General features: G+C 36.3%; 1 protein-coding gene across 1 annotated transcript; it reads left to right on the forward strand.

The window, feature by feature from the left end:
• The first annotated feature begins 3822 nt into the window (after positions 1–3822).
• nae1 (nedd8 activating enzyme E1 subunit 1) lies at positions 3823–10701 on the forward strand. Its single transcript, XM_052601393.1, has 20 exons — positions 3823–3970; positions 4319–4422; positions 4515–4575; positions 4743–4773; positions 4864–4935; positions 5614–5693; positions 5851–5960; positions 6145–6254; positions 6366–6428; positions 6507–6570; positions 6685–6776; positions 6866–6925; positions 7122–7255; positions 7431–7506; positions 7601–7640; positions 7885–7971; positions 8135–8227; positions 9173–9287; positions 9463–9512; positions 10438–10701. The coding sequence occupies exons 1-20, from the start codon at positions 3921–3923 to the stop codon at positions 10545–10547; spliced, it is 1602 nt and encodes a 533-aa protein (XP_052457353.1). The 5' UTR covers positions 3823–3920; the 3' UTR covers positions 10548–10701.
• The last annotated feature ends 2480 nt before the right edge of the window (positions 10702–13181 follow it).

Below are 13181 nucleotides of genomic sequence, written 5' to 3' on the forward strand. Positions count from 1 at the left end.
AATATTTGAATGAAATATATTTTAAATCTTAAAATTAAATGCTATAAAAACGATTGGACAATTACAGTTTTTTTTCAACTGCTTACACACAAAATTATTACTTATCACACAATTTCTAAAACCTGACACTCAAACACCAGAACCACACACTAAATCTGCAAAACCATACACACATTTTTACTCAGTTTTCAATTTCGTTAAACACTTTTTGCAAAACACAACACACAATTTTCTATGCAACACACAAAAATCTGACAGGAAGTTTTTTGATTTCCTTTTATAAACACAACCAATCAAAATGCCACACTGATTCATCAGTGCCTCACACAAACTCCTCACATGTACAAACACTTCTTGCTTTACTTAACAACAACTAATCATAACTTTAGTAGTGGCCTGTAAATAGGCCAAAGGTCAAGTAATAGGTTTTGGACAATGGATGCAAACACTGCAGACAGAGTAAGAGGAGTTGGAGGGAGAGCCACAGGACGAGTTTGACTAAGAGGAGTTGGAAGGGGAGCAAGGGGAGGAAGAGGACGAGTCAGAAATGGAGGAGGACAAGGAACAAGAAGAGTGGTCTCGAATGAGATTAGGGCTACAGTAGTCGATCATGTGATAAACCATGGTTTAACAATGAGAGAGGCTGGACCGAGAGTCCTAATTTAAGTAGATTTACTGTGGCAGGTGTAATTCGAACCTTTAGAAATGAGAACCGGTATTTAACCATCTTGTGTAATGTACACATGTTCTAATGTACACATAATGGCTTTTTTACCATAACAAACAATAGGCCTATACTATAATAAATATATTTTACTGTGGTACCCTTGCATTAATTTACTACAGTGCATTGCATTGGTCACAGTTTGGTAAGGTATCAAGAGAGAATATAGCATGTGACGTGGATGACGTATGTTGGCCGGACCCAGCCCGGAGGAGAGATGGAGTCTAGATACACCCAACCATCTCCACATGCAAGCACACACATTATGTTTGGTTTTACACTACATGCTACAACACTACATATTTTTGATGTATTTTTTTTTCTTTTCAAACTGTGCACACTAATACTACATTTACAACCACAAAGAGCAAAAAAAATTAAATAAATAAATAATAAAGTTTGGTTTAAATTTAGCTTTTGTTTTTACTTTATATATTCAACAGCTCTCTCCCAATTACATTCAATCATGAACTTGTGAGTTTTTGAAAGAAGAGCTTTAGGTTTTGAATAACAGTGTGCATATGACATAATCAAAAATATAACATTATGGTCAAGGTGTTTACAACGTAAGACAAATGTTTGCTTTTGAAATATGTTTGTGATATTTTGACTGTGGTGTTTCATTTTGAAAGAGATGTGAGGCATTTTGCATCTTGTGTGTGCAATTCTTGAATTTGAGTGTTACAGTTTTTTTCAACTGCTTACACACATTTTCCAAAGTTTTCCTCTTTTTTTCAAAACTTAACACTCAAATTCAAGAATTGCACACACAAGATGCAAAATGCCTCACATCTCTTTCAAAATGAAACACCACAGTCAAAATATCACAAACATATTTCAAAAGCAAGCATTTGTCTTACGTTGTAAACACCTTGACCATAATGTTATATTTTTGATTATGTCATAAACACACTGTTATTCAAAACCTAAAGCTCTTCTTTTAAAAACTCACATGTACATGATTGAATGTAATTGGAAGAGAGCGGTTGAATATACAGTTTTTTTTTCAACTGCTTACACACATTTTCCAAAGTTTTCCTCTTTTTTTCAAAACTTACAGTTTTTTTTCAACTGCTTACACACAAAATTATTACTTATCACACAATTTCTAAAACCTGACACTCAAACACCAGAACCACACACTAAATCTGCAAAACCACACACAAATTTTTGGCCTTTTACTCAGTTTTCAATTTCGTTAAACACTTTTTGCAAAACACAACACACAATTTTCTATGCAACACACAAAAATCTGACAGGAAGTTTTTTGATTTCCTTTTATAAACACAACCAATCAAAATGCCACACTGATTCATCAGTGCCTCACACAAACTCCTCACATGTACAAACACTTCTTGCTTTACTTAACAACAACCAATCATAACTTTAGTAGTGGCCTATAAATAGGCCAAAGGTCAAGTAATAGGTTTTGGACAATGGATGCAAACACTGCAGACAGAGTAAGAGGAGTTGGAGGGAGAGCCACAGGACGAGTTTGACTAAGAGGAGTTGGAAGGGGAGCAAGGGGAGGAAGAGGACGAGTCAGAAATGGAGGAGGACAAGGAACAAGAAGAGTGGTCTCGAATGAGATTAGGGCTACAGTAGTCGATCATGTGATAAACCATGGTTTAACAATGAGAGAGGCTGGACCGAGAGTCCTAATTTAAGTAGATTTACTGTGGCAGGTGTAATTCGAACCTTTAGAAATGAGAACCGGTATTTAACCATCTTGTGTAATGTACACATGTTCTAATGTACACATAATGGCTTTTTTACCATAACAAACAATAGGCCTATACTATAATAAATATATTTTACTGTGGTACCCTTGCATTAATTTACTACAGTGCATTGCATTGGTCACAGTTTGGTAAGGTATCAAGAGAGAATATAGCATGTGACGTGGATGATGTATGTTAGCCGGACCCAGCCCGGAGGAGAGATGGAGTCTAGATACACCCAACCATCGCCACATGCAAGCACACACATTATGTTTGGTTTTACACTACATGCTACAACACTACATATTTTTGATGTATTTTTCTTTTCTTTTCAAACTGTGTACACTAATACTACATTTACAACCACAAAGACCAAAAAAAAAAAAAAAGTTTGGTTTAAATTTAGCTTTTGTTTTTACTTTATATATTCAACAGCTCTCTCCCAATTACATTCAATCATGTACATGTGAGTTTTTGAAAGAAGAGCTTTAGGTGTTGAATAACAGTGTGTTTATGACATAATCAAAAATATAACATCATGGTAAAGGTGTTTACAATGTAAGACAAATGTTTGCTTTTGAAATATGTTTGTGATATTTTGACAGTGGTGTTTCATTTTGAAAGAGATGTGAGGCATTTTGCATCTTGTGTGTGCAATTCTTGAATTTGTGTGTTACAGTTTTGAAAAAAAGAGGAAAACTTTGGAAAATGTAAGCAGTTGAAAAAAAATGTAGTAGATTAGCTTTACTATTGTATCACAATCAGTGGATGATGTGTATACAATTTCTTGTATTTTGGAATTACTCAGTGCATAAAAAATAAATAAACAACATAAAATATTATTTAAAATATAACATAAAAGATTCTGCATCATGTCTGATTCATTCAGTAACATATATTGCAGTGAATTATAAACAGAGATGTGCCCTTGTTTTACACAAGAAAACATTGTATAAGGCTACATCTTGTTAGTGTTTTTTAGGTCATTGTTTTGTGGTTGACAAAGTGTGTTTGTCGGCTGTCAACCTTTGCTAGTGTTCTGGAAGAATGAGTTGATTTGAGACCTGAAGAAAGTGTTTTGGTAGTTATAGTGCATTTTGAATGTGAAATGAACTGCTTTGCCAAGCTGAAAGTTGGTTTGGAGAACTGTGTGAAGAGTTTTGCAAAAGTGACCTTAAGTATTGAAAAATGTGTCCTAGCGTCTGTAAAAAAAAAAAAAAATGTGTGTTTTAGGTGTGTTGGTGCGTTAACAGTTTAGGAAACGGGTTAAATGTATTGAAAAAACTGTCTTAGCGATTATAAAAAACTGTAGTCCACAAGATGGACAGATATCAAACGAGCTGTGTCACTCAAGGGCGCAATGGCTCCACCTCTTGTTCAAACAGAAGAATAACAAGTCTGCCTGTATCGAATCTGTGAAAGTCAATCTCAAAATAGTGAAACAGCAGCGTGCCGGTAGAACCAAGCAGAAGAACATGACAGACAACAAAACGAGCAAAGAGCAGAAGTATGATCGGCAACTCAGGTAAATATCAGTCGGGTTTTAAACAACAGAATAATGCAGTATACGCTACATATACAGCGGTTCTCCTTCACCATTCAATTTAAGCTTTCCTATATAATTAAAGCTGACACACGCAACGTTAGAGGCCCATCGGTCATAGCAAGAGCTTTAAATCATTTAGAGATTAATCGGATTCACCATTCTTTAATTCAATACAGCAATAATCAGCCTAAACTCCATATCTGTCTTACTAACAACACAGCTGATCAGAAACCACTGGATGTTTTAATCTGCTCGACTCATTTTTGTGTTGGAGGTTATTATAGCTATACCGGTCGTTTATTGGTTGTTATATGTTGTTTGTTTCAGGTTGTGGGGAGATCATGGACAGGAAGCTCTTGAAAATGCCCATGTGTGTCTCATCAACGCCACTGCAACCGGCACTGAGATCCTCAAAAACCTTGTGCTGCCAGGTATGAGCAGTATTTCTCACCGTGCACAACACTGAGACACCAATTCATATAGATTATTGTGCTAACATTACACTTTCCACTCTGCTTCTTAGGAATAGGATCCTTTACCATAGTTGATGGGCACAAAGTGTCAGGGGAGGATGTTGGAAACAAGTAAAGTCACTGGCCTGCCTGTCATTGTCTTGTTTTTGTATTCATCTTAAAGAGATTCTTGGTTTAAGAGACATAGTGTGGTATATGGATACATATACTGTATCAGACTGCATAGTATAGAAAATGCTTCTGATTCAGACGTGGTCATGTTATGATCTTTTCTGCAGCTTTTTTCTCACCAGCAGCAGTATTGGGAAGGTAAGCACAGGGTTGTGTGTCCATAACAGTACGCTCCAAACCTAAAGTGACACGTACTGTATGCTGAATGATGTTGTGCTGATTTTGCAGAGCAGGGCTCAGGCTGCCACTGAACTTCTGCAGGAGCTCAACGGTGATGTGTCTGGAAACTTTGTAGAAGAGGTCAGTCTTAATGTAAACGAAACATAGTGGAGTTTTACGTTTAGTATATACAAAGCTGTACAAAACCAGTCATAGGTTTGGACACATCTATGAAACTGAATGAACTGAAATAATATAGTGACTGAAATGTTAAGAAAATCAAAACAGTTTGATATTTTAAGGTTTCAGGGTTTGCCAGGATTATGGCTTAAAATGTAAATGTAGTTTAATGTAATTTAAAAGGCAAAAATCATACACTACCATTCAAAAGGGTACGTTCAGCAAGGATGCGTTAAAATGATTAAGTGACATTAAAGGCAGCACTACACTGATAACTTTGCTTTGAACATTGATAATAATAAGAAATGTTTCTTGAGCACCGAAGTTACACATAAGAATGATTTCTGAAGGATCATGTGACTCTGTAGACTGGAGGAAACGCTGCTGAAAATCCAGCTTTGGCATCAAAGGAATAATCTGCATTTAAAAATACTGCTTTTTAATAACATTTCACAATATACTGATTTTACTTTATGGTTATAAGAATCTTTTCTCAAAAACGTATTACTGTCTAACTTTTAACAAGGGATTTAAGATCATAAACCACATAAATCAAGTCAGTTTTGTTCAGACCTTTTGTGACGGTGTGTGTCTTTTCATCTTTTCATTTTAGTTGATCAATTTTTTTTATATATACAGAGTCCTGATAAGCTTTTGGACAGCAGCCCTGAGTTTTTTCACAGATTTAGTCTGGTAATTGGCGTCCAGCTTCCAGAAAGGTATTGCTCCTATAATCTGAATGTGTTGTTCCTTTCCATTGGTTTCTTTTAAATGTTTTGCCAAACAGTCTTGGATAAAAGAGACGGGCTAATATTTGATGTGTTGTAGATGTTTGTTCTCAGACCAGCTTATATCGTCGTATCTTTAATTTGACAGCACATATCTGAGACTGGGCAGTGTGTTATGGGAGGCTGGGGTGCCGCTCCTTATATGTCGAACATATGGACTCATCGGTTACATGAGGCTGATTGTGAAGGAGCACACAGGTAATACTCCTGATTTCCTGAAGCAAATCATTTTTTTAAGAGATTAATTTATTAGCTGGAGACAGAACGGTTGACTTGTAATTCAGTACATTTGCTAAAGTGTCACGTTGCGTATCCTCAGCATTATCGTTAATGCATCTTTATGTGGAAACATTGAAGGGTCTGTCTGTGTCTTTCACTACAGTGGTAGAATCTCATCCTGATAATGCATTAGAGGACCTGAGACTAGATCTGCCATTCACAGAGCTCAAACACCACATAGAGTCCTACGACCTGGACAACATGGAGAAGAAGGTCAGACAAATGTTGATTACCGATGCACTGTTTAATGTATGTGAATTACTTTACATCAATTGCAATAAAAAAATAAATAAAAATAAAAATATGTATTTTGTTTTATTTTAGGATCACAGTCATTTGCCATGGATCATTGTGGTTGCCAAATACTTGGAAAAGTGGTGTAGTGAGGTAAGTTTTGACATGTTCTTAAATGTCTTGAATGACATCCTAACTAGACTTTCTGAAAGTGGACATTTTCTGATCCAGCACAACTCTCAGTTACCGAAGAATTATAAGGAGAAGGAAGCTTTCAGACAACTCATCAGAGGAGGTAATGCAATCTGTCATATCCAAGGTTTATTATATTGTTCTTTTCAGATTACATTTTTTTTTTCTTCTCATTTCTCTTATTGTGGGTTTTCCTGAATGTGTGTGTTTTTTTCAGGAATCCTTACGAATGAGAACGGAGCACCTGAAGACGAAGAGAACTTTGAAGAGGCAATCAAGAACGTGAACACGGCTCTGAACCCCACCAAGGTAGAGCTCCTCACATTTGAAGAGTTGTAAATTATAGTTTATGTTCCTCGCATTTGATTTGTATTAATCTCTGTCCCATTGTAATGTAGGTCCCCAGTGGAACGGAAGACATTTTTAATGCTGAGCAGTGTGATAACATTACCTCACAGGTTAGTAGGAACATGCAAAACTACTTCTAAGCCGCCTTTCCTTGTCTCTTACTTAACTTACGGATAAATGCTTTGATATAAGAAACAATTACCTGGCATAGAGACTGTTTTATCACTTTTATACATCTATGTTATGAATGATGTTTAATAATATGAGTTTATACATCACCAGTAGCTTTATTTTTTCTCATGGCAGAGCCCATCCTTCTGGGTGATAGCACACGGAGTGCGGGACTTTGTCCGAAATGAGGGGAATGGAAACCTACCTGTGCGAGGAACCATCCCAGACATGATTGCAGATTCAGACAAATTCATCAGGTTACAAAACGTGTAGGTATTCAGATGACAAAAGAGTCAGGAAACATCTTATTAGTAGTAACGTGTGTGCATTACACACTCAGACATGTAAAGTGACTGTCAATCTGTCAGTTTGCTTGGAATGAATCCTGCTGGCTGTGTTTTTGGTAAAATGGCGTTTTGTTTGACACTTTTTTTTCGATTTCAGCTACAGAGACAAAGCCATGAAGGACGCAGCAGTTGTGTCCAAACATGTTGAAGCGCTTTTACAATCAGTTGGAAAGGTATTTACATAATCAACATAGTCCCGTCTGTGTAATAACTGCAGTTTATCTCTTTTATTAACACATCAACACTGATGATCTGTTCATTTCAAAGCCTCCAGAGAGCACCTCTGAACAGGAAATCAGACTTTTCTGTAAGTACACCATGCACCCTCTCATAGTCTGCTCTCAGATCAGAATATTTGCCGTTTTAGGCTTTGTCAGGAAACTAGATAATCCAACACCTTGCAAAATCCTGTGATTATTCTGCAGCAGTTTTCCTGTTCCATCGGTTTATTTGCATTTGTGCTGTTCGTACGTCTTTGGGAATCTGAACAGGAGGCTTCCTCTAACCTCCTTGTGTAATACCTACATTGTATGGTGTTTTGTGTCCCACAGGTAAAAACGCAGCTTTCCTCCGAGTGGTGCGCTGCAGGTCTCTGGCAGAGGAATACAGTGTGGACACTTTCAATAAAGATGAAATCAGTATGTCTTCTCTACGGTTCTCTGACTGTGGTTTGTCTCTGTTATAGTCACGATTGTTCACGATTGTTTAAGTGGATTTACTGTATTTAGATAGTTCATTGTTGTGCACATCCATGCATGGGTGTTGCTGTTTGTGTTTAAGCAGTTGTTTCTGTCTCCATAGCATCCTGTATGGACAGCACGGACAGTGAGATGGTGCTGTACCTCATGCTCCGTTCAGTCGATCGCTTCTATCAGCAACACTCCCGGTACCCAGGTCAGAAGAGTTATCAAACCAGGCAACAAAATAAAAATAATTTAACCATAGCACAGTGTTTAAAATTTCCATCAAGACTTATGCTAAAATGAGGTCTTTGTATAGCAATCTCAACTTGGATTTATCACTCTTTTTTATTCATTAAGAATTAGTTTTTTCGTTTTTTACACTGTACTATGGTAATACCTACGGAGCCCCGCACATGACATGAAGGAAAATATATTAGGCTAAATCTTGTGCACGATTTACTAATTCGTTCCTTTAATGTACTTAAATATGCACACGATTACTACAAAGTTTTTTGTAACAAAACTGTTACAATGTAAAATAGACTGATTTAGAATTGATTCTGTTATGTTTTCATAGGTATTTACGGAGCCCCGCACATGACATGCAAGAAAAAATAAATAAATTTTGCACACAATTTACTAATTCGTTCCCTCAATGTACGAAAACGTGCAAACGATTACTACTGCGTTCACTCGATTTATAAATTGTGCGCGCGATTTCCTAATTCATTGGCTCGATTTGCTAAATCGTGTGCACGATTTAGCAAAACGAGGGAACGCAATAGTAAATCGAGTGAACGCAATAGTAATCGTTTGAACGTTTTAGTACATTGAGGGAACTAATGTACTATAAATCGTGCGCACAATTTATTTTTTCTTGCATGTCATGTGCGGGGCTCCGTAAATACCTATGAAAACATAACAGAATCAATTCTAAATCAGTCTATTTTACATTGTAACAGTTTTGTTACAAAACTTTGTTACAAAATATTTACAATATTTCACAATTTTGCTGTTTTTATTGTGTCTTTAATTGAATGCAGCCTTTGTGAGCATAACAGACTTCTTTCAAAAACATTCAAACGGATACCAAACCTTTAGACAATAGTGTCTGAACTGTCACTCTGATATTACTGAGCATGACTGTTTTTCTCAGGTGTCTACAATTACCAGGTGGAGGAAGACATTAACAAACTCAAGCTGTGTGTAAACAGTCTTCTGCAGGAGTACAGTCTGAACGTCAATGTGAAAGATGACTACATTCATGAGTTGTAAGTTTAAGCTCACCGTTGGGCCTATTTGGTTTGAAGCTGTACAAACTAAATATTTATACTAAAAATGGTTTTGTAATATTGATAATAAAGAAGCATACGTTCTCCAGTCCGTCTGGTCCCTCTGTTCATAATCAGATGGCAGCAGTGTAAATGTTATTTTCATATCTTCCAGCTGCCGTTATGGAGCTGCCGAGCCACACACGGTCGCAGCTTTTCTGGGAGGTGAGTGTTTATGTACAGAACTTATTCAGGAGCCTGCAAACACACACGCCATCATATATTCATTATGCATATTGTGGCGTCCTCTACGATATGGATTTTATAGTGTAAAGGCAAATCATTTTACGCATGCAAATATGAACTCTCTCATTGGCCGTCTTTACTGCTTGCATTGTTATAAGCATTTGCAATATTCATACAGCTTCCGGATAGCACTTAACCACATTAAAAGTCTGGTGTAAATGCACCCAAGACACATTGGTTTTGAGTGCATTTGGTGATCAGATGAGCAGAACCACATTCAGATGTGGTCAGGGAAGGATTCTGACCACATTCAATGGAGATGTAAATGCTAATGAATATTTCCTTATCTGTATACAGCTACTTAAGTGATGTGCTGTAAATAATCATTATCTGTCACTCACAGAGTGGGTTGAAAAGTTTCTCTCGGGCTCTATTTATTTCCATCTGACATTGATATGATTCATAGATTTGTTTTTTTTTTTAATGTAGCAAGAGCTCAATTAATCTTACCAAGTGCTGTGCTGCAGGTTATTGGCTTTTTTCTTTTTATACAACTATCACCAAAAGTGTGGTGATATGATCTGGTCACCTGATTTAATGAACAATAACCTGTGAATTACTGCAAGTAGACACTTTTTTCTTTATTCCTATTTAGGAACCTTTACTATAAGAATCTTAAATAGTGGAGGAATATAGGGTTTAGTAAGAAAACCATGTGATAAAATGAGGTCAACCACAAATTAGGTTAATTACTGAGAATGCTTGGTCAACGCATCCTTAAATGTATTACGTAAGTGACAAAACAAATACAGTGGAGTCTTACTGCCTGTCCAGAAACCATCCAGATGTGAACAACATGGTAATGCCATTGGTAAAGGCTCCTGTTTTCTGTCTTTTGTTGCAGGATCAGCAGCTCAAGAAGCCATCAAAATCATCACGCACCAGTTTGTACCTTTCAACAACACGTTCCTCTATAATGCCATGTCACAGACCTCTGCTACTTTTCAACTTTAGAGCAATCGTCCCTTCCAATCGTGTTTCTTCATTCCTCTATCAGTGTTGGCCACAAATTGGCACACGTTTGTTTATATCTACATTGATCAGTGGTGTTGCGTTTTGACAAGACCAGAACTGGTGCTGCGTACTAAATAAACCATGTATCTCCAAAGCTTTTGTATGGGATTTTTGTGCTCTTTTCACAACAGTCTGAATGCATGTACAGTACACTATCTTTGCTGTCACTTTTGATCAAGTTAATGTATCCTGGCTTAATAAAAGCAAGTATAATTCTTTTTTTTTTTTAATCTTACTCAAAGTGTATTACAGTTTCAATAAATATGAAGCAGGATAACTGTCAATAATAATAAATGCACATAAGCATAGTAGAATAATTTCTGAAAGATCACTGAAGGCTGGAGTAATGGCTATTGAAAATTCTGCTTTGCCATCACTGGAATAAATTACATTTGAAAATGTATTTAAATAACAGTTTAATATATATATATATATATATATATATATATATATATATGATATACAATATTAAGTGTATAATATACAATATTACTTTTCTTACTGTATTCTTGTTCAAATTAATGTAGCCTTTGTTAGGGGTCATATGATGCAATTTCAAATTTTCCTTTCTCTCAGGAGAGTTAAAAGCTGTTTGCGAATAGATAAGCTCCTTAAAGTTGCAAAGACTAAAGTCTCAAACCCAAAGATTTATTCTTTATAAATGCCCTCCTAAAATGCCTCTTTTATACATGCCCCCACATGTCTATGTCACGATGTGTGAAGGATTAGGATAATAAAAAACGAAGGCGTAACTTTTATTCTCGCTGTAGTATTGTTGCTGCTGCCGCCATGTTGTGGAGACGCTGTGTGTTTAATTTTTAAAACGAAAATACTTTGTTTAACCTTCCAAAAGAGGACACGACTAGAAATATTCAAACCCAAATATTCAGATGTGACCAGCGTATTTTATGGAGGACTGATACTGGGAGAGGAGACTACAATGACAGCTGTTCTGACTCACTGTCTGTAATTTGTAAAGTAAAAATACCCCCACATTGGACCTACCATATTTCGCTGAATATTATTAGTCCAGTGCGAATCACCATCTCTGTTATTTAGCGAGTTTTATATCATTAAGTCATTATAATCAGTAATTATGTCCCCACTTGATGCAACAAATGCCTCGTTTGTAATGGGTTTTATTGTTTTTGTCTAGTCGTGCTGGGAGATGGCATCACAGTATGTTAAGAAGTGTGACATTTCTGTCACATGCTTGAGGTATTCAGCCAATTACAATGGACTGCATAGCTGGCCAATCAGAGCACACCTCGCTTTTTAGAGGAGCTTTTTTTTGAGGAGCTTTGTAAAAAAACTACACATATCAGAAAGGCGGGGCATAGAACAGAAAAAAAGGACAGTATGTGTAAAATAATGTGTTTTTTAAAACTTAAACTGCATAAACAGATTTCATTACACCAAATACACAAAATAATGTAATTTTTAGCAGCATCATATGACCCCTTTAAGAGCAGATTAGCTGTCAGACAGTTTTATATTTGTATTGTCTCGCTATGTATTCGGCCTACATTATCTGATAAACACTTGTGACATTTTCACATGGTAACTGGAGCTGCTGCTGTTTGTTTGAGTCGATTAGAGAGTTGTTTCCTGTGAAGGGTGGAGTGCTGTGTTTCTGTGGCCGGTCTAAAAGCAGACGGCTCTCTGTGATTTGCAGAGAATAGCTAGGTTTTCCTCATAGGGAGTCTAGACAGAGGAAGGACAAAATCAGTGGCAAGTTAATGTATATTTTTACTCCTTCCCAAGCCTCCTAGAATCTAAAACTTCCTGAATGACCTACTTTAACCAGAAAAAATGTTTGGGAAAAAGAAAAGTCAGAACACTTCTGTCAGCCCAAATCCAGTGGAGGGCACCCTCTTCCTTTTGTTGGAGCACTTTCTGACCCATGTATCTCCTTCCTTTTTTTTTTTCACTTTAGAGTGAGTAATTCATAACTACAGGTTTAAATTGATCAGTCGAGCAGGACAATGTTAATAAGAAATCAAGCCATGTTTTTCTGTTACCACTTTTTTTAAACATTCTTCTTCTCCTGACTAATATATAGATGACTGTGTTACGAAACTTTCCCTGTGACCCCTGCATGAGGAGGACAGCCTATCTGGGCCGTGTTTATGAAGGATTGCTGTGCTTAGCCTGCAGCTTTTCTAAATCAATGGAAATTCCCCCGAGGTGATTTACCCCTTCTGGACCAAAAGTGACACTGAAAGCTTGACTATGACATACAACTAGCAGATTGAAACCATCTCATGGATGATTTGTTTAATAATCTGTTTAATATCTATGTTGTTCACCATATGTCCTGGTACTGAATGTAATAACAATATCTGCTCAGTTCAGATTTTCAGTTCTCATTCTTGCCAGTATACTATTACTTACTGCATGTACCATTATACTGTGTATTAATATATTGAATTAGATTTCATTTTAGTTTCAAGTATTTTTAATCAAGTACATTTCTATATTTTATTATTGTATTTCCATATTATATGTCTTTACCATTTTTTGGTGCAATGTAGTTATTATGTTTTTTTTTTTTTTTTATATTGCAAAATACAT

Source organism: Carassius gibelio, chromosome A7 (assembly GCF_023724105.1).
Source record: "Carassius gibelio isolate Cgi1373 ecotype wild population from Czech Republic chromosome A7, carGib1.2-hapl.c, whole genome shotgun sequence".
Lineage (NCBI taxonomy): Eukaryota > Metazoa > Chordata > Actinopteri > Cypriniformes > Cyprinidae > Carassius > Carassius gibelio.

Coding starts and splice junctions, on each gene's coding strand:
- nae1 (XM_052601393.1), top strand. CDS start 3,921: ATGACAGACAACAAAACGAGCAAAGAGCAGAAGTATGATCGGCAACTC. Junction 5,961..6,144: donor GATTGTGAAGGAGCACACAG/GTAATACTCCTG, acceptor CTTTCACTACAG/TGGTAGAATCTCATCCTGAT. Junction 7,972..8,134: donor TTTCAATAAAGATGAAATCA/GTATGTCTTCTC, acceptor CTGTCTCCATAG/CATCCTGTATGGACAGCACG.